We start from the raw sequence: 23,868 nt of genomic DNA on the forward strand, positions 1-23,868 counted from the left end.
TATAAAAAGCTTCAAGCACAGGCATTACTTGATATGTAATGGAATACATGTTTTACCATCAGTGTTTATCTCGATAACAAAAAGGTTGGCTGTAGCCTAAAACGGCAGACGGACACTCAATGAGGACTGATGCGGATATGGGCGTCAATGAAAATAAAGGCTCTGGAACATCCAAGGTCTGGACCGGCAAGTGTTCAGGGCACCAAAGCTTGGACCTAGTCATCAGCAGATGTGCAGGACTGCAGAAGGTTCATAGAAGTGACCGTCCGGCACATGCTGCTAGTGGCGCTCATACTGCCTTATTTGAGCCAGAGATGTATTAAGTTATGACAATACTCGAGAATGAGTTTGCTGCCATCATGTATGTTTGTATGTCTGCCTAAAATATTTTTACGAGATCAGTATCGTTTTGAAGCTCGACCTTTCGAACGACAAATATCGAAAAATTAGCCAAACACATAAATTCCTTCACCCTCAACTGGGCACTTTTCTACAGGAAGAGGTCGCTTTTTTTGCTGATATTTTCGAAAGTCATTCCCGCTTTTTGATTGACTAGCCTTAATTTAAACTTTTGTCACTTCTGGTTTGGCGATGGACACAGCAGCAAAGATGTCAGGTTGTTTCTTTTATACATTCTTTTCCTCCTTCGCAGGTTCGAGCCTGCCTACTACCACTTTTTTTTTTTTTGCTCAACACACCTCCAAACACCCGTGCAACGTCGGGCACCCAGGCTAGCATAGCATATAAAAGAGAAAATATGCCTTGGTAGGGGATGAATAAGAGTAAAAAAAGGGCCAGCCGAAAAGTAAGCTTGTCAATAACTCAATAAGGAAGGCATTACAAAACTGGTCTACCCCTTTACTTATCCATAATTCCACATAAAAGAAAAACCAATTTTAAAGCAAAAGTGAAATTTGCATTATTTGGATTCTTTGGACTACTGTTCTCATCTTGAGTGTTATTCTCACAACGTTTCGGTCGATGTAGCTTCCAACCTTCTTCAGGTGTATCTTGTTGAACTTTTCTATCATTGTATAATGTATGAAGTATCAAGTAAAATTCAGTTCTAAGTAATATGTTCAATCCTCAGTGCAAGCGATTCTAATAGATCAGGCATGCCAAATGAACAATGAGAAAATTATCCTAGCTATTGAACTTGAGTAATACAAAATAATAAAACAAACAAAATTATTTTCATGGGAAAAATGCTACTGGAAATAATAAAAACAATGGACAGGAACGAATACATCAGAGAGGTGTTTGGGATGACAGATAACAGGCGCAAACAATCCAACCAATCAGTCAAGATCCACCATCCACTCTTTCTTCCAATCAGCCATGTGTTGAATGTCAAAATAAACTGATTGATTTTATAAACCAACATTTGTCATTTTGTTTGTTAAAAATAGCAGTATGTAACATACATAATTTGATGCCTATCAACCAAAGGAAAAGTCTATCAGGCATATATACACAGTGTGATTATGTGCAGATATGAAACCTGGCCAGTGAGGGTTGAGGACATGTGTTGCATGGAGAGAAATTATATGAGAATGATATAATGGATGTGTAATGCAACTCTTAAAGAGAGATTCAGATCTGATAACCTCAGAGGAAAAATAAATCTAGACAGTCTAAGGAAAGGTGTGCAGAGCAGGAGACTTTGATGGTATGGCCACATTGAAAGAATAGATGAGAGTTTCTGAATTAGTAGTTGTAGAACAATTTATTTAGCAGTTCGCAGTGGAAAGCCAAGGAAAACACGAGAGAAAGTGATAAAGATGGGCTTGAGAGAAAGAGGGATAAATAAAGACATGACTAGAGATAGTATACTTTGGAAGTCAATTTCTAAAGTTGTCCAATACATACCAGCACGTAAAATGGATATTTAACTGATGATGATGATGATGATGACGGTGATGGTGATGATGAATTAAACATTTTTTGTTTTTTTACTCTTTTTCATCCCATGTAAGGCATATTGCCACTTGAAATGTAATGGGCTACTATTTAGGATTATGTCTCACAGGGAACTTTGGGGAGTTGAGCAGTGAGATGTCTGTTCACATTATATTTAAACTTCTACAGTTTAGTACAATCAGAGAAAAAGGAAACAGGAAGAGAATTCTAAAGTCTAACAGTTTAAGGGAAAAACTATTATAGAAGACTTTCTGACATCTAGGGACGCCAACAGTGAAAAGAAGGCATTTCGTTGCTTGTCATGTTAGCTGGGTGTATATACGTCAAGGGGGCACAAGAGCTATGAGTTCATCAGAGCACATTCCATTAACGAACTCATAAAACTTACCATAAACTGTAAGAGACAAATACAAAAATACATAAAGATCTTTTGAATGAAACAAATTATTTAAATTGTTTTTCAAATATAGAATTTCAGTTTACTACTACTACTACCGGAGGAAGATGTGACACAAGGTTGGAAGGTTTTTCAAATGTAGAATTTCAGCTTACTTTGTGTTAAGTGCATGGAGCCTTTCTTCTGCATTCCTTTGTAATTCAAACTGGTTTTCTTCAGCGAGTCTCATGCCATAAAAGTCAAGCATCATTTCGAAAGCTCTTAGCACATTTGCTTTTAAATCACGTGTAGTTCTAATAATCTGTAAGTAAAAAAAAAAAGAAAGGAATATGTAAAAACAAAAAATAATTTTATTCTAATAAATCCTTTAAGGTGAGTTGTATAATATTTCTATCTAGCTTCGAGGGGTCTTCAATAAGTTTCCAGACTGTTTTTGTACAAGCATTTAAAATTGTCGTAGGCTCTTGAAAATTCAATATCATATTGTTGTACATATTTTGAGATGACTGACATATTTTTATAATTTCAGTTTCAAATGAACAGCAACAGCAGGAATTGGAATACACCCTACTAAAGCCTGATTGTAACAGCTGATGAATTTCAAAAATGCAATCTGGATGTGAGGACACTTCAGAAGAATGATATGCAATAAAATTCTGTTTTAAACTTGGAAAAAATGCCACAGAAACGTATAGAATGCTTCAGACTGCTTTTGGACCATCTTGCATGAATGGAGCATCAGTTTTTGACTGGCATAAGAGATGCAAGGAAGGCAGGGAGTTTGTGAGGAATGATAAGAGGTGTGGGAGGAGTAAGGAAGTCAGAATACCAGAGTTGATTGGCCAAATAAAGAATTTCATAAATAAGGACTGGTGTGTGTCTATAGAGACAATAAGTGAACAGTTTGATGTCAGTGTGGGAACTGTACACACAATTATTCATGAGAAACTGAAGATGTGGAAGATTTGTGCAAAGTTTGTCCCAAAGGTGCTCGGAGAAGATCAGAAAGAAATGTCTTCATGAGGGCAGGAAGATGGCCGAGCTGATCAATTCAGATCCCGCAGTTCAGACCTTGCTCCGTGGGGGTCTTCCAGAACTTGTTGGAATGGTACAAGAAGTGCATTGCAGCCGGAGGAGATTACTTCGAAAGGGACTAGAGTTTCATGTGTGTACTATCAATAAAAATACTCATACAAAAAAAGTCTGGAAATTTATTGAAGGCACATCATATCTATTTACTTACTTAAAGGCACTTTGTGTGTGTGTGTGTGTGTGTGTGTTTGTGTGCGTGTGTGTGTGTTTGTGTGTGTGTGGGTTTGTGTGTGGGGTTGTGTGTGTTTGTGTGTGTGTGTTTGTGTGTGTGTGTTTGTGTGTGTGTGTGGGTTTGTGTGTGGGTTTGTGTGTGTTTGTGTGTGCGCGTGTGTGTGTTTGTGTGTGTGTTTGTGTGTTTGTGTGTGTGTGTGTGTTTGTGTGTGTGTGTGTGTGTGTGTGTGTTTGTGCGTGTGTTTGTGTGTGTGTGTGTGTGTGTTGGTTTAGTATAGAAGTATTTTTGCACCATTGTCCAAGGACACAATAGACTAAGCATAGCATCAAAACAGATACTACTCTTTGTTCCTAGAAAAAAGTATGTTCCTAATGAATATCACATTTTTACGAGTACACACAGTAAACAAAGATACATTGGTTTCAGCATTTTCAACTACTGCTTTCATTATGTGTGCAGGTTAGAGGATTCAGAAAATTATTGTTGTACCTGACACTCACCATGCACTTCAGTTAGTGAAATTGGAACAAAATATATTACACACCCTAAGAATTTTAACATCGTTTATACTGGAGTAATATATATTTTATCTATATTAATTTATTAAAAATATATTTCTTAAATTAATTAAATGAAATTAATTTTAAGTATATATTTATTAAAAAGCATATATTTATAAAATTAATTAAACGAAATCAATTTTAAGTATATATATAATTAAAAAGCATACATTTAGTAAATTAAAATTATTTTAAGCAAACATTTATTTATTAAAAAATATATTTTTTAAATTAATAAAATTAAATTAATTTTAATTATAATAATTATTTAAAAAAGCATATATTTATTGAATTAAGTAAATTAAATTAATTTAAAGTATATATTTATTTAAAAAAGCATATATTTATAAAATTAATTAAATGAAATCCATTTTAAGTATATATTTATTAAAAAGCATATATTTATTAAATTAATTAAATGAAATTAATTTAAAGTATTTATTTATTAAAAAGCATATATTTAGTAAATTAAAATTATTTTAAGCAAACATTTATTTATTAAAAATATATTTCTTAAATTAATTAAATGAAATTAATTTTAAGTATATATTTATTTAAAAGCATATATTTATAAAATTTATTAAATGAAATCAATTTTAAGTATATATTTATTAAAAAGCATATATTTAGTAAATTAAAATTATTTTAAGCAAACATTTATTTATTAAAAAATATATTTCTTAAATTAATAAAATTGAATTAATTTTAAGCATATAATTATTTAAAAAAGCATATATTTATTAAATTAATTAAATTAAATTAAATTTAAGCATATATTTATTAAAAAAAATAATTATGTGAGTTGGGAGGACATGACCTGAAGTTGTGTTATCAGAGATTTTGACTAAACCGGTGCAAAGCAGTATTTTTCATCTGTATATTGGCTACAACAATGGATCAATTCAAAAATGAAGTTGGACAGGTGCTGGTCAACTGTATTTCTGACTCTCTAAATTCGAAGTGCCCCTCCCTCTTTGTTCGCTTTTCTTTTTTCCTATCTCTATTCTTGTGTCCTTCTTAACAGTACCGAAAATGTTTTAACCTATGCTAAATAAATTGAATTGAAAAAATTGATTAATATTATTTTATTTAGCATTTTGAAAAACTTTCTTTCCTGCTAGTAAAGAATAATTGAAGGGCGAGGAGGTGCATGAATAAGAACTGTTCAAATTTGCAAACCTGGACTTCTTTATCATTCAGGATAGAAGCATGTTGATTGACTCCTGGAACTCGGTTAGGAAATAACCTGCAATAGAAATTGCACAAAATAACATAAGTATTAGTCTTCTCTCGAACCATCGTCTTAGGTTAAATGTCTTGCTTGTATGACCAGCTAAAACTTGAAAAATACACAACTATGACCACGTGCTACCCCACTTGACAGCTTGCCGACCTCAAGGTTGTGTTGATTCTTCTCCATCTTCTGTTCTTATGGCTGTATCGTCATAATTATTCACATTGGCGGCTGTTGAGGGGAGCGCACAGACTCACAAGTTTAAAAATACAAAAATCACAAGTTAAAAATACAAAAAAACACAAAAGAAACACAAACTACGGCCTATCGACCCTTCAAATGCTAAAGTCCTCATCTATGTTTTACTGTTGATGCTGCATTTGTCAGTGGTTTGTCAATTCATTTCCCCATCTGTTCTAAGCTAACCTCTGTGTTCAACTGATTTCAGCTCATAACTGTTGTCAAGCATCTCCCTCTAACTCCCTTCAAGTCTACTATTTAAACTGGAATTTTTTTTGTCAAAAGCTAATTTACTGCCACAAACCCATAGCCACACCCCAGCATCATAAAACTAATAACATTAATTTATTTGTGTTTATATGTACATGTAAACATAAAAAATAATTTAAAGTATATATTCATTAATAAAGAATACTTAATATATTTTAGTTAGCATTTTTTAAAACTTTCTGTGGGCAACACCGGGAAACAGGTCCTGCTAGTTCCCCCCCCCCCATTTGCTCCGAGCCACAATCTATGTTCAACTGATTCCAGCTCATAACTGTCATCAAGTCCCATTCACGACTATTGTCAAGCATCTCCCTCCTCCCGAACTCAGCTAGGAATTTTTATCCTGGGTCTGCAAAATCAGCTAAGATTAGACGATTCCTGTAATGATCCGGTTCCTGTTGATTTGCGGTGGGAGTTAAATTCTGTGCAGTTCTAGGAGATCCACCCTCCCAGGCTTTACAGTCTCTCTTTGAGAAGGGGTTAGTTTATTGGTAATTGCTCGAGGCACCCTCACCAGGGAATACTGATGGGACTGCTCAAGCACTTTTTGCATGTCAGAGCGCCCCTCCTCAGGAGCGCTGACTTTTCAATCCCATTTTTCGATCCTGGTGTCTAAGTTCTTGCAGTAAGAAAGAACTACCCCGCCCCCTCGAACTCAAGTTTTTTTGCAAATATTTAAAATAAATAAAAAGCTTTATAAAACTAATAAAATTAATTTATTTACGTGTATATGTACATGTAAACACAAACAATAATTTTAAGCATATATTCATTAATAAAAGTACTTAATATATTTTTAGTTAGCATTTTTTAAAAATTTCTATAGGCAATGCCGGGAAACAGATCCTGCTAGTAAAAAAAAAAGTAATTTGAAGTGCGAGGAGGAGCATGAATGTAGTAGATGTATTGTCATAGTTTCTCACATTTGAGAGCTGTGCATTGGATACATATTTGAATGATAAGCCCCCCCCCCCACTAGTCTAACATATAAAAGGCGTTGTGTCTGTCTGTCTGTCCGCCCGTCTGTCTGTCCGTCTTTCTCCATATTTTCAAACTCTATCTCCTCCGAAACTAAAAGTCGTAGAGCAGCGATAGGGGCCTTAAATAATTGGATTTTTATGGACCGTTTTTTTAATGGTCTTTAGTTGATTAAAATAGTTTTTAAGGGGTCACAAAGGGTTCCAAATTGAAAAAAATCATTATACATCTTATACATTCATCTTAGTTTAGTTTTAAATTTTTAATCAGTTCATATGCGTGTCACGTTGGTACGTCACCAGCTTTTAATGCTTTAATTTTACTTTCGGTTTCGATTCTAGCTAATGGCACCTAAATACTTTTTTTTACTTTTGAAATCACAACTCTATAATAATATATACGGAATCTGTGAAAATCAAAATATCAAATTAAAGCATATTTTACGGCCAGGCAAAGCCGGGCAACTTCCACCCCTCTAGTAATATATATATTTATATACATACATATATATGTATATTTTTTAATTATGATTTTATTATCTATAATTAATGGTTCCCATATTATATTTAATTCTATACTAGATCTGCAGTAAACACGCATATTAACCTAGTCTAGTGTAGCCTATGAAATCAGAATGCCGTTCTACTAAAGTCATGTAACCTACTGATATCACAGAATGAAGTATAATGACCATGGTTAGGTGATAGGTGACAATTAGAAGGATGAATTTTAAAATTAATAATAAAATGCACTTTGAAAAAAAATTAAACATTTCCCCAGCAAAAAATACTCCTTTTTTAATTGCACGTTTCAAATTGTAAAATAATTCTTTACCTTTTGGGAAAAAACGCAGTCACTTTTGGATCAGTTTATAAATCTCTCTGCAATTTATTTGAGAATTGAAACAGAAAATAACTATCCTTATAACAGTTGTCTAACGCCTAATCATAGCCATTGTAGTTTATTCGGCAACAATAATGGGTTACGTAATTTTAGTGGAACGACCTTCTATTTATGTAGACCGCACCTTACCAGGATCATGCTTCTCACCTATGTTGTCCCTTTGTCATACTAAAATTCTTTATCATCTTTTTCCATTTCAAGCAATTCTTAAGTCAATACAATTTGCTAGATTAAGCAGTAATAAAATTCTTGTTTATTATCTTGCATTTAAATAATGTACACATCCCTTTTTTTTTACTTCTAAAATATTTTGTTTTTATTTATTAATAACTTCTCCATTACGACTCTGTAAAATTGACTTTTAATTGTCCCTCAAAATGTAAGCATCCTGAACAATATATTCTATAGTTAATGTTCCTGATCAAACTTGACTGGGTTTCTACCAGTATTCATATTTTTAATTTTCGATTTTTGAGACATTATCAAGTGTCCTTTTGTGTGGCTTATGGCAGCCATGATTATTTTCTATTCTAACTAAATAGAGTTAACACAAACATTCTTTTGAAAAAAAAAACGCTTTAAAATAAGTTAAAACACAAAAAGAATTATCCAGGTAGGTAGAAAAGTAAGTTATCTTGCCTTTGGTAATATTTATTTGTAGTATATTTGTTTTTTGACCAGTTTTCTGTTTTATTGTTTATATTGCAAAATGTCAAAAATGTTTAAAGTAAAAAAAAAGAAGCACATATTTTTTTTTTAATCTACCATCAATCCTAAGTTCGGGTGGCAATACAAAAAGTAAAAAAACAAATAAACAGGAAACATGCTCACAATGTGGATGTAACGGGACCATTAAAAGTCAACTTTGATTGTCTTGTTTAATTGCTAAAATACAAATTAAGTTTAATTTAGTTTCAGGATAATAGAAAGTGAACGGTTTCCCCTATTTTGTCCTTTAGTTATCACATTCCCGCAGTAACGTTTCTGACAAAGAGAGAAGAATTGATGTTTTCTGGATTGGAATCTTTCAACCTAACACTTAGCATTGGCAAGTTTTTGACCTTGAAGCATTATTTTTTAGCTCCTTACATCAAGTGGCTTCATACCTTGTCTGGAACGATTTAAAAAAAAAGAAAAATGATTGAACAGAATCTAATGTACTCACCATTGTATGTATGAATGATTTTTCTCGAGTATGTCATACTTTCCAGTCCAAAGTAGAATATCTTTGATATAATCCTCTGTTAAACAAATTAACACATGTATAATTAGGATACACATTCTTATGGACCGACTTACTATAACGCGTCAGAGAACGAAACGCATTGTTACCAAGTGTGAACAATAATTTCCTGCATTCAAATGGAAAACAATTAAAAAAGATCTTTAAAACAATTAAAAAAGATCTGGCTATTCATTCAGAACTTTGCTTTTAGCCTCAAAGAAGATATCAGTAAATGCAATACGCTGAAGAAACAACACTGACATAGAAGATAGTACTTAAAATATGTTATTTATTAATAAAACTAGCGGGGATGCCCGGCATTGCTCGGGTATTTGGAGGTATGTGTGTTGGGAGGTGGGGGATAGATCAAAAACAAAAACCCTGTTTAAAATAAAAAAAAACGTTGCCCGGGTGTTTGGAGGTGTAAAAGAAAAAAAAAGTTTTCGTACGGCAGTAGGTTCAGACCTGAAGCCTTGACGCTAAGGCAGAAAAACAGTCTGATGTGCTGCCCCGATGCTAAGGAGGCAGAGACGTGAAAACTGATGAAAATAAATGTTTTAAAAAAACAGCAGGTGGTTTAAACTAACGTCAACGTTTTCTAGATCAAATATTATGCCATTGTCGCAGTAGCAGAGAAAATGAAGGAACGATTATTTTGCTACCCCTCCCTGAACAAAGCTGCCCAGTTGAGGCTTAAGGAATTAATGTTTTTGACCACTTTTTCGATATTTGTTGTCTGAAGGTTCGAGTTTCAAAATGATACCTATCTGGTGAAAATCCGTCGCCCGTGTGGAAAGTTTTTTTGAGACATACCCCCCCCCCACACACACACACATTTTGCCTTTTATATAGACAAACATAACAAGAAAGTTTGCATTATTTGGATTCTTGGCATTACTGTTCTTATCTTGAGTGTTATGTCAATAACGTTTCAGTTGATGTAACCTCTAATCTTCTACAGGTGTATCTGGTCTAATAAGAGAATCTTTCTGTCAAACCTGAGAATCTGTACAAAATTTCAAATAAACCCTTTATTTATTCCATGGAGGTAGCATGCTCTTGTTCCATCAGCCATGAGTGGGTAGAAGTTCTAAGTAATTCACAATTGAATTTTGAGTGTTGTCTGCACAGGATTGAACCTTCAACCTCCAGAAGAGTGTAACTTACAACTGAATTTTACCAAATATTTTATCGACTACACCATGGGTTTTTGGATTAAATAAAGGATTTTGTTTGAAATTTTGTGCCGATTCCATCCGTAATTCTTCTTGGGAACAGTTGTCTTTGCAGGTTTTACCTGTTTTGGCAATAATTTGTCAAAGACTGACTGTATTTTTCTTGTGAACATCACTTCCACCGGAGACATCTGGGATGGTGTATTCTTGTTAGGTATTATGCAGTACACCTGAAGAAATTGTTGCAACACTTTTTCGGATGGAGTGTCCTTTGCCTTCTTCAAAGCCCTCTTCAAGGTGTCCATAAATCTTTTGGTCTGTCTGTTTGACCTAGGGTGGTAAGTCAGAGTTATGATATGGTCCTCCATGAACTCTTTAAAGTCCCTGGATATAAACTGAGCGCCGTTACCTGACACTAAACAATTGACCACTCTGAACTGTGCGATTAACTCATGAAGAGTTTTATAGTAAAATCAGCAGTTGGGCTTTTGCACCGAAAGGCTTCAGGCCACTTAGGGAAGCTGTCCATTAATATGAGGGAGTACTGTCCATCAAGTGGTCCCGTGTAGTCCACGTATACCTGTGACCGTGGGTAGTCAGTTTTGGACCATGGCTATCAGTTTCGTAGAACTGTGAAGCATTTTATGCAGGATATATGTGCCAATTCCATATGTGCTCGCATCACTTGTGATGATAATGTCTGAATCTGGGTTGTAATGGGCCAGGAATAGCTCTGATGTGAGCACCTCTTTTAGCTTTTAAAATGACATCTTGCATTCCATGGTCCAGTTCCAAACCTTGTCCTTCCTCAGTAGTTCATTTAAAGGTGTGTGCAATGTGTACATATTGGGAATGAAGGCTTGATATTAATTAGCTAAAAAGCCTAAAAAACTTTGCAGTGTTGTTATGTCATAAGACAAAGGCTTATTTTTTATCGCTGTAGACCTTTCTGGATCGGGATGTCTATTGTTCCTATCTATTATATGCCCCAGGTATTTTATTTGGTTGAGGAAAAATTCACATTTGGTGTCTTTAAGTGTGAAGCCGTACTTGTTTATCTTTTCGAACACCTGAAAAACGTGTTTTCTATGTTGCTCGATAGATTCGCTTTTCATTAGAATATCATCCAGGTATCCGATAGAAAAATCAAGATCGCTCAACATTGTGTCAATTATCTGTTGCGACTTTGATCCCGAAAGCATGCCTGTTGAACTTAAATAGTCCCTTTTGAGTGGTAATGCAAAAAGGTTTTGAGCTTTCTTCTTCAACAGGAATCTGGAGATACGCTTCACTCAGATCTATTTTTGATAATATTTTCCCTCCATTTATTTTGTAAAAACTTCCTTGGGACTGGGTAATGATAAGCCTTAAGTGCGGTATTCAATCTGGTCGAGAAGTCTGTGCAGACTCTGATATCGTTTGATTTTTTCTTTACATACACAATATGGGCAGCCTACTTGCTGTAGTCGACTGGAGTCAAAATTTCTGCTTTGACGAGTCTGTCCAGTTCTACGTCAATCTTTTGTATAGAGGCAAATGGTACCCTGCATTTCTTTTTGAAGGCTGGGATGATATTATCTTGTAACTAGAACTTCGCCTCCATTTTTGTACAGCGGCCTAGTTTGTCTGAAAAAATATTGGGGAATGACCCCTTCAGGTCTTTCTTTAGTTTTTCAGCTTTGGCTGTAAGATTGTCCACCTTTTGACAAAAATCGTTAATGGGTGAGTCCCAGAGTTTAAATTTTTATATCCAGTCTGTTCACAAAAGGGTTATGAGTATTTTTTAAAACAAACACCTTGAGATTCAGTGTTTTCCCCTTCAACATTACGTTAGTGGTAACTTTACCTTAAAATCTTATTCTTTCTCCAGTTATTGAACGAGCCACTTTCTTGGTTCTCATAATTTTCCGATTTTACACCAAGTATGGTGGTTTATGATGGACAAAATCCGAACCACTGTCAAGTTGAAGTCTAATATTCTTAGCCTTCATTTTTACTGTCATGTACTTCCATACATTTTTGTCCTCCACTTGAATCCTCGTTTTTACGTAGCTCCTGTGGGATCCTTTTACTCTGCAATGTGAAGCTTTGTGTCTGTTGTATCTGAATCAATCACATTTCCGGGACCGGTATGGACAATCCTTCTGCCAGTGGAGTTCTCCACATCCTTTGCATAGATAACAGGGTAAGTCACATTTGTTTTGGGATTTTTCCCGAGGGTCATGTTTGGCTTTCGCTTGACTGTTTGGAGAGTAAGATTTTTTGTTACTTCGTACCTTTCTAATCTGTGCTACACTTGCCTCTTCTATATTTTTGGAGTCTTGCTTCTCTGAGATGATTCTTTAGCATTCCTCAACCAATTGTTGAAGGGTTATGTTTGGTTCCTTTTCCAATCTGTTTAGTGCTCGGCGTCTGAGTTCAGTGTCCTTAGTCAACACTAAGCCTTGAATAAAAATCAAGACCTTAAAGTTGTCAGCCGTCAATGAGGATAGTTTGAAGTTGTCACAGTGTTAATTTATGACTGAATCAAATGTGGTGTAATATTGGTCTTCTTTGCAGTTCAGGTTGATGCATCTCCATGTTTTATGGAATAAGTTGCTTTTTAGACTGTATAATTCTATCAAAGATTTCACTGTATTGTCAAAGGACAATTCACACATTTGTTTAGAGATGATGTAGTCTACGAACTTATGTTCCACAGCTCCCAATTTTTGTAATAAAAGTCGAACTTTCATCTGCTTGCTCCGTGACTTGCAATGAATCCTAAATATGTCACCAAATCTGTGAAAATAGGCTTCAAAAGTCCACTCATCTTCAGAATGATAGTAAAATGACCAAATTGTGGTTTGTGAAAAAAACATTCTGGTCTGACTTGTTGCTGTCTTTCTTTGCTATTACTTTAGTTAATAATTTTTTCTTTGCTATTACTTTAGTTAATAATTTTTTCTTTGCTATTACTTTAGTTAATAATTTTTTCTTTGCTATTACTTTAGTTAATAATTTTTTCTTTGCTATTACTTTAGTTAATAATTTTTTCTTTGCTATTACTTTAGTTAATAATTTTTTCTTTGCTATTACTTTAGTTAATAATTTTTTCTTTGCTATTACTTTAGTTAATAATTTTTTCTTTGCTATTACTTTAGTTAATAATTTTTTCTTTGCTATTACTTTAGTTAATAATTTTTTCTTTGCTATTACTTAAGTTAATAATTTTTTCTTTGCTATTACTTTAGTTAATAATTTTTTCTTTGCTATTACTTTAGTTAATAATTTTTTCTTTGCTATTACTTTAGTTAATAATTTTTTCTTTGCTATTACTTTAGTTAATAATTTTTTCTTTGCTATTACTTTAGTTAATAGTTTTTTCTTTGCTATTACTTTAGTTAATAATTTTTTCTTTGCTATTACTTTAGTTAATAATTTTTTCTTTGCTATTACTTTAGTTAATAATTTTTTCTTTGCTATTACTTTAGTTAATAATTTTTTCTTTGCTATTACTTTAGTTAATAATTTTTTCTTTGCTATTACTTTAGTTAATAATTTTTTCTTTGCTATTACTTTAGTTAATAATTCTTTCTTTGCTATTACTTTAGTTAATAATTTTTTCTTTGCTATTACTTTAGTTAATAATTTTTTCTTTGCTATTACTTTAGTTAATAATTTTTTCTTTGCTATTACTTTAGTTAATAATTTTTTCTTTGCTATTACTTTAGTTAATAATTTTTTCTTTGCTATTACTTTAGTTAATAATTTTTTCTTTGCTATTACTTTAGTTAATAATTTTTTCTTTGCTATTACTTTAGTTAATAATTTTTTCTTTGCTATTACTTTAGTTAATAATTTTTTCTTTGCTATTACTTTAGTTAATAATTTTTTCTTTGCTATTACTTTAGTTAATAATTTTTTCTTTGCTATTACTTTAGTTAATAATTTTTTCTTTGCTATTACTTTAGTTAATAATTTTTTCTTTGCTATTACTTTAGTTAATAATTTTTTCTTTGCTATTACTTTAGTTAATAGTTTTTTCTTTGCTATTACTTTAGTTAATAGTTTTTTCTTTGCTATTACTTTAGTTAATAATTTTTTCTTTGCTATTACTTTAGTTAATAATTTTTTCTTTGCTATTACTTTAGTTAATAATTTTTTCTTTGCTATTACTTTAGTTAATAATTTTTTCTTTGCTATTACTTTAGTTAATAATTTTTTCTTTGCTATTACTTTAGTTAATAATTTTTTCTTTGCTATTACTTTAGTTAATAATTTTTTCTTTGCTATTACTTTAGTTAATAATTTTTTCTTTGCTATTACTTTAGTTAATAATTTTTTCTTTGCTATTACTTTAGTTAATAATTTTTTCTTTGCTATTACTTTAGTTAATAATTTTTTCTTTGCTATTACTTTAGTTAATAATTTTTTCTTTGCTATTACTTTAGTTAATAATTTTTTCTTTGCTATTACTTTAGTTAATAATTTTTTCTTTGCTATTACTTTAGTTAATAATTTTTTCTTTGCTATTACTTTAGTTAATAATTTTTTCTTTGCTATTACTTAAGTTAATAATTTTTTCTTTGCTATTACTTTAGTTAATAATTTTTTCTTTGCTATTACTTTAGTTAATAATTTTTTCTTTGCTATTACTTTAGTTAATAATTTTTTCTTTGTTATTACTTTAGTTAATAATGTTTTCTTTGCTATTACTTTAGTTAATAATTTTTTCTTTGCTATTACTTTAGTTAATAATTTTTTCTTTGCTATTACTTTAGTTAATAATTTTTTCTTTGCTATTACTTTAGTTAATAATTTTTTCTTTGCTATTACTTTAGTTAATAATTTTTTCTTTGCTATTACTTTAGTTAATAATTTTTTCTTTGCTATTACTTTAGTTAATAATTTTTTCTTTGCTATTACTTTAGTTAATAATTTTTTCTTTGCTATTACTTTAGTTAATAATTTTTTCTTTGCTATTACTTTAGTTAATAATTTTTTCTTTGCTATTACTTTAGTTAATAATTTTTTCTTTGCTATTACTTTAGTTAATAATTTTTTCTTTGCCTGTGACTGCATTTTTTTGCTGAATTGCCTTCTTTCCGCTTCTCTTTCTCCTTTTTCTTCTTCTCTTTCTCTTCTTTCTTCCTCTCTTCTCCTTCTCTTTTTCTTCTTTCTTCCTCCTTTTTCTTCTTCCCTTTTCTTCTTTCTTCCTCTCTTCCTATTTTTCTTCTTTCTTCCTCTCTTTCTCCTTTTTAATCTCTTTCTCTTCTTTCTTCCTCTCTTTCTTTCTCTCTTACTCCTTTTTCTTCTTTCTTCCTCTCTTTCTCCTTTTTCTTCTTTCTTCCCCTTTTTCTTCTTTCTTCCTCTCTTTCTCCTTTTTCTTCTTCTCTTTTCCTTCTTTCTTCCTCTCTTTCTCTTTTCCTTCTTTCTTCCTCTCTTTCTCCTTTTTCTTCTTTCTTCCCCTTTTTCTTCTTTCTTCCTCTCTTTCTCCTTTTTCTTCTTCTCTTTTCCTTCTTTCTTCCTCTCTTTCTCTTTTCCTTCTTTCTTCCTCTCTTTCTCCTTTTTCTTCTTCTCCTTCTTTCTTCCTCTCTTTCTCCTTTTTCTTCTCTTTTTCTTCTTTCTTCCTCTTTTTCTCCTTTTTCTTCTTTCTTCCTCTTTTTCTCCTTTTTCTTCTTTCTTCCTCTCTTTTTCCTTTTTCTTCTTCTCTTTTTCTTCTTTATTCCTCTCCATCTCTTTTCCTTCTTTCTTCCTCTCTTTCTCCTTTTTCTTCTTCTCTTTTTCTTCTTTCTTCTTCTTCTCTTCCTCCTTTTTCTTCTCTTTTTCTCCTTTTTCTATTTCTCTTTTTCTTCTTTCTTCTTCTTTTTCTTCTTTCTTCCTCCTCTTTCTTCTCTTTTTCTTCTTTCTTTCTCTCTTTCTTTCTTTCTCTTCCTCTCTTCCTTCTTTCTTCCCCTCTTTCTCCCTTTTCTTCTTCTCTGTATTTCTGTAATTCCAAAATCTGGGTCTGCTGTAATCTTATCATTTTAACTAGTTGCCGTGAAAGTTCTTACATTTTGAAAAAATAAATAGACTCACCAGACAAATCTGTGTTTAAGAAATGATAAACAGAAAACCTGCGACTTTACGGAGAAGATATTCACGAAGAAAAAAAAAATCACGTACATGTTGTTTTAACAGAAAAAAATGTTCAATTTTCCACAGAGAACAAAAGACAACTGCATAACTTAACTTAAGAAAAAATACACGATTAAACCCGGTTCTCCAACTTCCATTACTCCTGATCTTAAATGGAACACGTACATCAAATCTGTTGCCAAGGCCGCTGGAAAAATGGTGGGATCTTTCTATCGATCCAGTAAATATCTCACTGCTGATGCTATTCTCTATCTATATAAGAGCCAGGTACGTCCAAGGATGAAATACTGTTGCCACATCTGGGCAGGAGCTGCTAGAAAGGACTTGTCCTGCCTTGATAAAGTTCAAAATAGACTTCGTAGCCTCGTAGGAGATGTCCTTTTCTCCTCCTTGCAACCTCTATCTCACAGAAGAGATGTTGCGAGTTTGTCTCTGATGTATCGTTATTTTCATGGAAAGTGTTCAACTGAGCTTCAATCTATGGTCCCCCCTCGCCAAACTTTCACAAGAAACACTCGTCTAGCTGTAAACACTATCAATAATTTCCCCCACTCTTTATCTGTGCCTAAACCTAAACGTAGATTCCATGAACAAAGCTTCTTTCTTAGAACTGCACGCCTGTGGAATTGTCTTCCGTTTTCCTGCTTTCCGGCTGACTACAATAAGGTTGTGTTCAAGTCTAAAGTAAATAAGTTCTTGATGAGTCGTTCCATATAAGTTATCAAATTTACCAAATTTTCATTACTAATGATTACTATATTGTCCAATTTCTACTGTACACTCTTTAACCCTTATCCTTGAGTGGCCTCTGGGCCTTGATAATGTGGTGATGCCTATGTAAAAAAAAAAAAAAAAAAAAAAAAGAATTTATTTTAACTCACTTGAGAAGAAAAAAAAAAAAATCCAGTCGAGTATTTGTGTTTTTGTCCTGAATTCTAGTACTGGTATACATTTTTTTCCCTTTATCAGTATTTTACTGAGAAAACGAAATCATGCAGCCTATCGATAGAGAAATTTTTGGTCATAGTATAAAAAGTTTTTTATTAACTATGTATTGTAAACCGAATATGGCTTCTTGTAAAGTGGAAAAATTCCAACATTTGCACAAATGATATTTGCAAAATGGGTCAGCCAACAAAAAAAAAAAATTTTTTTTTTTTTTGTGTGATTAAAACAAAAACTGTTTACTTTTAACAAACAGCCCATAAATAAAGGCTTTTGGATAAAGAAAAAAAAAAATTCTGAGGCAATAAAATATGTCATTGAATGTTAGAAATGAATTAGGTCAATTCTTTTTAGTAATAAAACGCATTGTATTTTTTCTACTCAGAGTATTTTGAAAAATAAACTTTTCCCCGAGGTGAGATCATTTTTTTTGTTGAAACATTATGTTAATAAATGAATACTTTATTATTGCAAATTATTTAAATCTTTTAATATATTTTTTTCAATTCTTTTTATCTTTTCCCATACCAACGATGTTTTTCTACAAGACTGCATTGCCATAGCCTTCAAACACAACTCCTTTTACACACTAAGTACAATGCTTCAAGTAAACTACAATATTCTCCTCAAATAAGTAAATGTCAAAACAAATAACTTACGGTTAGGGAAAGCCGGTATCTTATTTTGATAGAAGAGAACATTTCGATTTTCGGTTTCTGAAAATGGAAAACAAATAGATATCTGTTAAAAACTAACAATCAACTCGTGTGGATTTTATTAAATACTCATTTATCGTATTTGATTTTCTGTCTGGAGAGCTGTATAATTTTAAGCAAACATTAAAAATATTTAAGTAAACATTAAAGTTTTTAAGTAAACATTGAAGATATTTAAGTAAACATTACAGATTTTAAGTAAACATTGAATATTTTCACATCGAGATTAAAGATTTTTAAGTTCACATTAAAGATTTTTAAGTAATATTAAAAATCTAACGTAAACATTAAAGTTTTAAGTAAACATTAAAGATTTTTTAGTAGACATGTAAGATTTTTAAGTGAATATTAAAGATTTTTAAGTAAACATTGAAGATTTTTAAGTAAACATTGAAGAATTTTAAGTAAAAATTAAACATGTTACGTAAACATTAAAGATTTTTTAGTAAACATTAAAGTTTTTAAGTAGACATAGAAGATTTTTAAGTAAATATAAAACATTTTACGTAAGCATTATAGATATTTAAGTAAAGATTAAAGTTTTTAAGTAACCATTAAAGTTTTTAAGTAAACATTGAAGATATTTAAGTAAACATTACAGATTTTAAGTAAAAATTGAAGATTTTTAAGTAGACATTACAGACTTTTAAGTAGACATTAAAGATTTTTAAGTAAACATTAAAGATTTTTAAGTAACCATTAAAGATTTTTAAGTTACATTAAAAATTTTAGGTAAACATTAAAGATTTATTAGCAAATATTAAAAATTTTATGTAAAAATTAAAGGTTTTAAGTAAACATTAAAGATTTTTAAGTAAACATTAAAGATTTTGAAACAGACATTATAGAAATTTAATTAAACATTAAAGATTTTTAAGTAAACATTAAAGACTTTATGAAAAGGTTTAATTCAAGACTTGTAAAAAAAACTATGTCACAAGAAGTGGAATAAAAAATTTACAAGATAACCAAGAAAACAAGGTGAGATAATTTAATGATTCCCGTTGCTGGCCTAAACATTAAAGACTTTTAAGTAACATTAAAAATTTTACATAAACATTAAAGATTTTTAAGTAAACATTAAAGATATTTAAGTAACATTAAAAATTTTACGTAAATATTAAAGATTTTTTAGTAACATTAAAAATTTTAAGTAAACATTAAAAATTTTACGTAAACATTAAAGATTTTTAAGTAAACTTTAAAGATTCTTTAGTAGACATTAAATATTTTTAAGTAAACATTAAAGATTTGGAAGTAGACATTAAAGATTTTTAAGAAGACATTTTAGATTTAAGTAAACATTAAAGATTTTTAATAGACATTAAAGATTATTAAGTAAACATTAAAGTTTTTAAGTAAACATTGAAGATATTTAAGTAAACATTACAGATTTTAAGTAAAAATTAAAGCTTTTGAAGTAAAAATTAAAGCTTTTGAAGTAAAAATTAAAGTTTTTGAAGTAAACATTAAAGATTTCGAATCAGGCATTAAAGATTTTGAAGTAAACATCAAAGATTTTAAGTAAACATTAAAGACTTTTAAGTAAATATTTAAGATTTTTAAGTAGACATTTAAGATTTTTAAGTAAACATTAAAGATTTTTAAGTATTTTAATAAACATTAAAGATTTTTAAGTAAACGTTAAATATTTTATAGTAACCATTAAAGATATTTAAGTAACCATTAAAGATATTTAAGTAGACGTTAAAGATTTTTAAGTAAACATTTAAGAGTTTTTAGTAGACATTAGGTATTTTTAAGTAAATATTAAAGACTTTATGAAAAAGTTTCGTTCAAGATTTGTAAAAAAAAAGTATTTCACAAGAAGCGGAATGCTTTTTCACCCAACTCTTCATGTCTGTAGATCAAAAATTTACAAGATAACCAAGAAACAGAGGTGAGATAATTTAATGATTCCCGTTGCTAGCCTACAAGTGGTCATGGCGGACATATGACTAGATTGCTTGGAAATATTTCAGATGGGTTTAGTCTCACCTGTATGTTTAACTGACTGGATGGCCACTGGTTGTGTGTTGCGTCCTTGTCCATAGTTGTTGTGTTGGCTTCTACATTGCTGGTTGCTGTCATCTAATTGAAAAAGGAGGATAAAAGATTTTGCCTTTACCTTTTATGACCTGAATTATGATGCAGATAATAAAAAAATATATTTATTGTTAATTTTAGTTTAAAGGGTAATAATAGGACGATTGTCTTCAAACTGGAAAAATTGTGAAGTTCAATAGTTAAAGTACTACTGAGAATTTTTGCATTTTATGAACTTATCTTAATTATTATCAATAGTTGCTTGAAAAAAGTGTGTTAATGGCAACAAACGAAATAGAAAACAGGAAGGATTTTATAGTAGACACTAAAGATTTTTAATTAAACCTTACAGATTTAAAGTAGACATTTTAGATTTTCAAGTAAACATTAAAGATTTTTTAGTAAATGTTAAAGATTTTTAAATAAACATTAAAGATTTTAAGTAAGCATTAACTATTTTTAAGTAACATTAAAAATTTTACATAAACATTAAGCTTTTTAAGTAAACATTAAAGATTTTTAAGTAAACATTAAAGGTTTTTAAGAAAACATTAAAGATTATTAAGTAAACATTAAAGATTTTAAAGTAGAGATTAAAGATTTTTAAGTAAACATTAAAGATTTTCAAGAAAACATTAAAGATTTTTAAGAAAACATTAAAGATTTTTAAGTTAACATTAAAGATTATTAAGTAAACATTAAAGATTATTAAGTAAACATTAAAGATTTTAAAGTAGAGATTAAAGATTTTTAAGTAAAAATTAAAGATTTTTAAGAAAACATTAAAGATTTTTAAGTGAACATTAAAGATTTTTAAGTAAACATTAAAGATTATTAAGTAAACATTAAAGGTTTTTAAGAAAACATTAAAGATTATTAAGTAAACATTAAAGATTTTAAAGTAGAGATTAAAGATTTTTAAGTAAACATTAAAGATTTTTAAGAAAACATTAAAGATTTTTAAGAAAACATTAAAGATTTTTAAGTGAACATTAAAGATTTGGAAGTAGACATTAAAAATTTTTAAGTAGACATTAAAGATTTTTAAGTAAACATTAAAGATTTTTAAGTAAACATTATAAAAATTAAAGCTTTTGAAGTAAATATTAAAGATTTTGAAGTGAGCTTTAAAGATTTCGAATCAGACATTAAAGATTTTGAAGTAAACATTAAAGAATTTTAAGCAGTCATTACGAATTCTTTTAAAAGAAGTTCAATAGTTAAAGTACTACTGAGAAATTTTGCATTTTATGAACTTATCTTAATTATTATCAGTAGTTGCTTGAAAAAAAGTGTGTTAATGGCATGAAGGATTTTATAGTAGACACTAAAGATTTTTAATTAAACCTTACAGATTTAAAGTAGACATAAAAGATTTTCAAGTAAACATTAAAGATTTTTTAGTAAATGTTAAAGATTTTTAAATAAGCATCAAAGATTTTAAGTAAGCAATAAATATTTTTAAGTTACATTAAAAATTTTACATAAACATTAAGATTTTAAAGTAAACATTAAAGATTTTTAAGTAGATATTAAAGATTTAAAAAATATATTTATTGTTAATTTTAGTTTAAAGGGTAATAATAGGACGATTGTCTTCAAACTGGAAAAAATTGTGAAGTTCAATAGTTAAAGTACTACTGAGAATTTTTGCATTTTATGAACTTATCTTAATTATTATCAATAGTTGCTTGAAAAAAATGTGTTAATGGCAACAAACGAAATAGAAAACATGGAGGATTTTATAGTAGACACTAAAGATTTACGATTAAAGATTTTTAAGTGAACATTAAAGATTTGGAAGTAGACATTAAAATTTTTTAAGTAAGCATTAAATATTTTTAAGTAACATTAAAAATTTTACATTAACATTAAGCTTTTTAAGTAAACATTAAAGATTTTTAAGTAAACTTTAAAGATTTTTAAGTAAACATTGAAGATTTTTAAGTAGTCATTTTAGATTTTTAAGTAGACATTTTAGATTTTTAAGTAGACATTTTAGATTTTTAAGTAGACATTTTAGATTTTTAAGTAAACATTAAAGATTTTTAAGTAGATATTAAAGATTTTTAAGTAGACATTAAAGGTTTTTAAGTAGACATTTAAGATTTTTAAGTAAATGTTAAATATTTTTAAGTAACCATTAAATATATTTAAGTAAACATTAAAGATTTGTAAGTAGACATTAAAGATTTTTAAGTAAACTTTAATGATTTTTAAGTAAACATTAAAAATTTTGAAACAGACATTAAAGATTTTTAAGTGAACATTAAAGAGTTTTTAAGTAGACATTACGTATTCTTAAATAAACATTAAAGATTTTATGCAAAAGTTTGGTTCAAGTCTTGTATAAAAAAAACTATGTCACAAGAAGTAGAATCGTTTTTCATTCAACTCTATATACCACCACCACAAAATTGGAACTCTCTGATTTGAGGCAAAAAATAAAAATTGCCTCTGTTTAGTGGGATTTCCCCTTCACTGATTGAGGACAGAAAACAGGAAGTATAAGACTTTACTCCTAATATACTTTTTGATCATCTCCCTTAATACATTAATATAAGACTAGATACTAGACTTTACTCCTGCCCAATAAGCAAACCAAATGATTGAATTAACCGATAAGATTGCATTAAAAGATATATTAATCATCTTTAATTTGAAACTATAACTTAACAACGCACACACCATGAATTATTTTCCTTAGTAATAGATAATGCTATGTTATATGTCACCTTAGGTGTTTCGAGTTTGAATCCAATTCGTTCCGCAAAATTACTTTCACTAAGAATGTTGGGAACCTTCACATGGTCTCTCCCATAAGTACCCGATGTCATCTTAGAAAGAATTCTGACTAGAAAAACATCAGGGAAACCAATGCCAACAATATAATTTTTGGATTCATATATGATGATGATGATGATGATGAATATTTACAAAAGTTGGGTTAAGTTTTGAAAAAAAAAAACCCAAAAAACTTCAGAGCAAGAAGTGGAATTCTTTTTCACATCTCCTCAGGTTTGCTTGTCAAAAACTAGCAGGGTGATCTGATGTTCCCTGGGATTGAAAGAGAAACAACGAATGCTCTACACTTTTAATAGTTTTATTGTCATTGAAATAGATGAAATCACCCGTTTTTCAATCAAATCGATTGCCTGCTCTAGTCGGCGACCCACTGTGGTGCACTGGGAGGAAGCTTCACATCCTTCTCCGCACTGACATCTTCCTACTGTTTATTTTATAAAATTATTTTTATATAATGGCTTGAATTCAAATTTAAAAAGTAAAAGTAAAGTATTATGGCTCAATTGTGCTCTGAAACATTCATTTTGAATGTGCCCCTGTCATATCAAAGAATCTACAGTTGATTTTATATACCAGACTTTTCTGCTTCTTTTCAAATGCACTTATGATGTTAGGCTGTGTAAGGATATTAACTTTGGTAAAAAATTGACTGTTCCTTCTTTAATCAGATTTTTTTGATTATCAATTTTCAATACTTATCAGAGGCATTCTGGCACAAAACCTATCTAAGAACACTCCCAGACACATAAAGAACATTTGTGTGAAATTTCCAAACAATCAGCCTACCCCATCCCCCCACACACAGAGTGCCTTTTATTCTTAAGTAGAGATCTACACGATAACTGACATAGGTGATATAATTTAATGATTCCTATTGCTAACCTACAGATGGCCATGGCAGAAATATGACCAGATTGCTTGGCTCACTGTTTTAGTCTTACCTGTATGTTGAACAGGTTGCTTGGTCCCTGGTTGTGTGTTGGGATGTCGTCCAAACTGATTATGTTGGCCTTCCCATTGCTGGTTGCTGAAGTCTAATTGAAAAACAGAGATAAAAGGTTTCTACTTAA

At 30.3% G+C, this 23,868-nt stretch overlaps 2 protein-coding genes across 6 annotated transcripts in view; both read right to left on the minus strand.

The window, feature by feature from the left end:
• LOC145252814 (opioid growth factor receptor-like) overlaps positions 1-23,868 on the minus strand; it is an 81,010-nt gene that overhangs the window by 1,658 nt on the left and 55,484 nt on the right. For 2 of the 5 annotated variants that reach the window (XM_080112779.1, XM_080112782.1), the window contains exons 4-9: positions 23,740-23,832; positions 19,946-20,038; positions 17,891-17,947; positions 8,932-9,007; positions 5,321-5,387; positions 2,473-2,618 (exon numbers count right to left, since the gene is read on the minus strand). In XM_080112779.1, coding sequence (XP_079968905.1) covers positions 2,473-2,618; positions 5,321-5,387; positions 8,932-9,007; positions 17,891-17,947; positions 19,946-20,038; positions 23,740-23,832 — 532 coding nt within the window. The remainder of the gene's footprint in view (positions 1-2,472; positions 2,619-5,320; positions 5,388-8,931; positions 9,008-17,890; positions 17,948-19,945; positions 20,039-23,739; positions 23,833-23,868) is intronic. The other 3 variants (XM_080112780.1, XM_080112783.1, XM_080112781.1) reach the window with 2 other exon arrangements.
• LOC145252851 (uncharacterized) lies at positions 9,014-17,792 on the minus strand. Its single transcript, XM_080112864.1, has 3 exons — positions 17,777-17,792; positions 13,455-14,713; positions 9,014-13,363 (listed from the first exon to the last, which is right to left on the minus strand). The coding sequence occupies exons 1-3, from the start codon at positions 17,790-17,792 to the stop codon at positions 13,361-13,363; spliced, it is 1,278 nt and encodes a 425-aa protein (XP_079968990.1). The 3' UTR covers positions 9,014-13,360.

Source organism: Euprymna scolopes, chromosome 29 (genome assembly GCF_053919585.1).
Source record: "Euprymna scolopes isolate OS-2025 chromosome 29, ASM5391958v1, whole genome shotgun sequence".
Lineage (NCBI taxonomy): Eukaryota > Metazoa > Mollusca > Cephalopoda > Sepiida > Sepiolidae > Euprymna > Euprymna scolopes.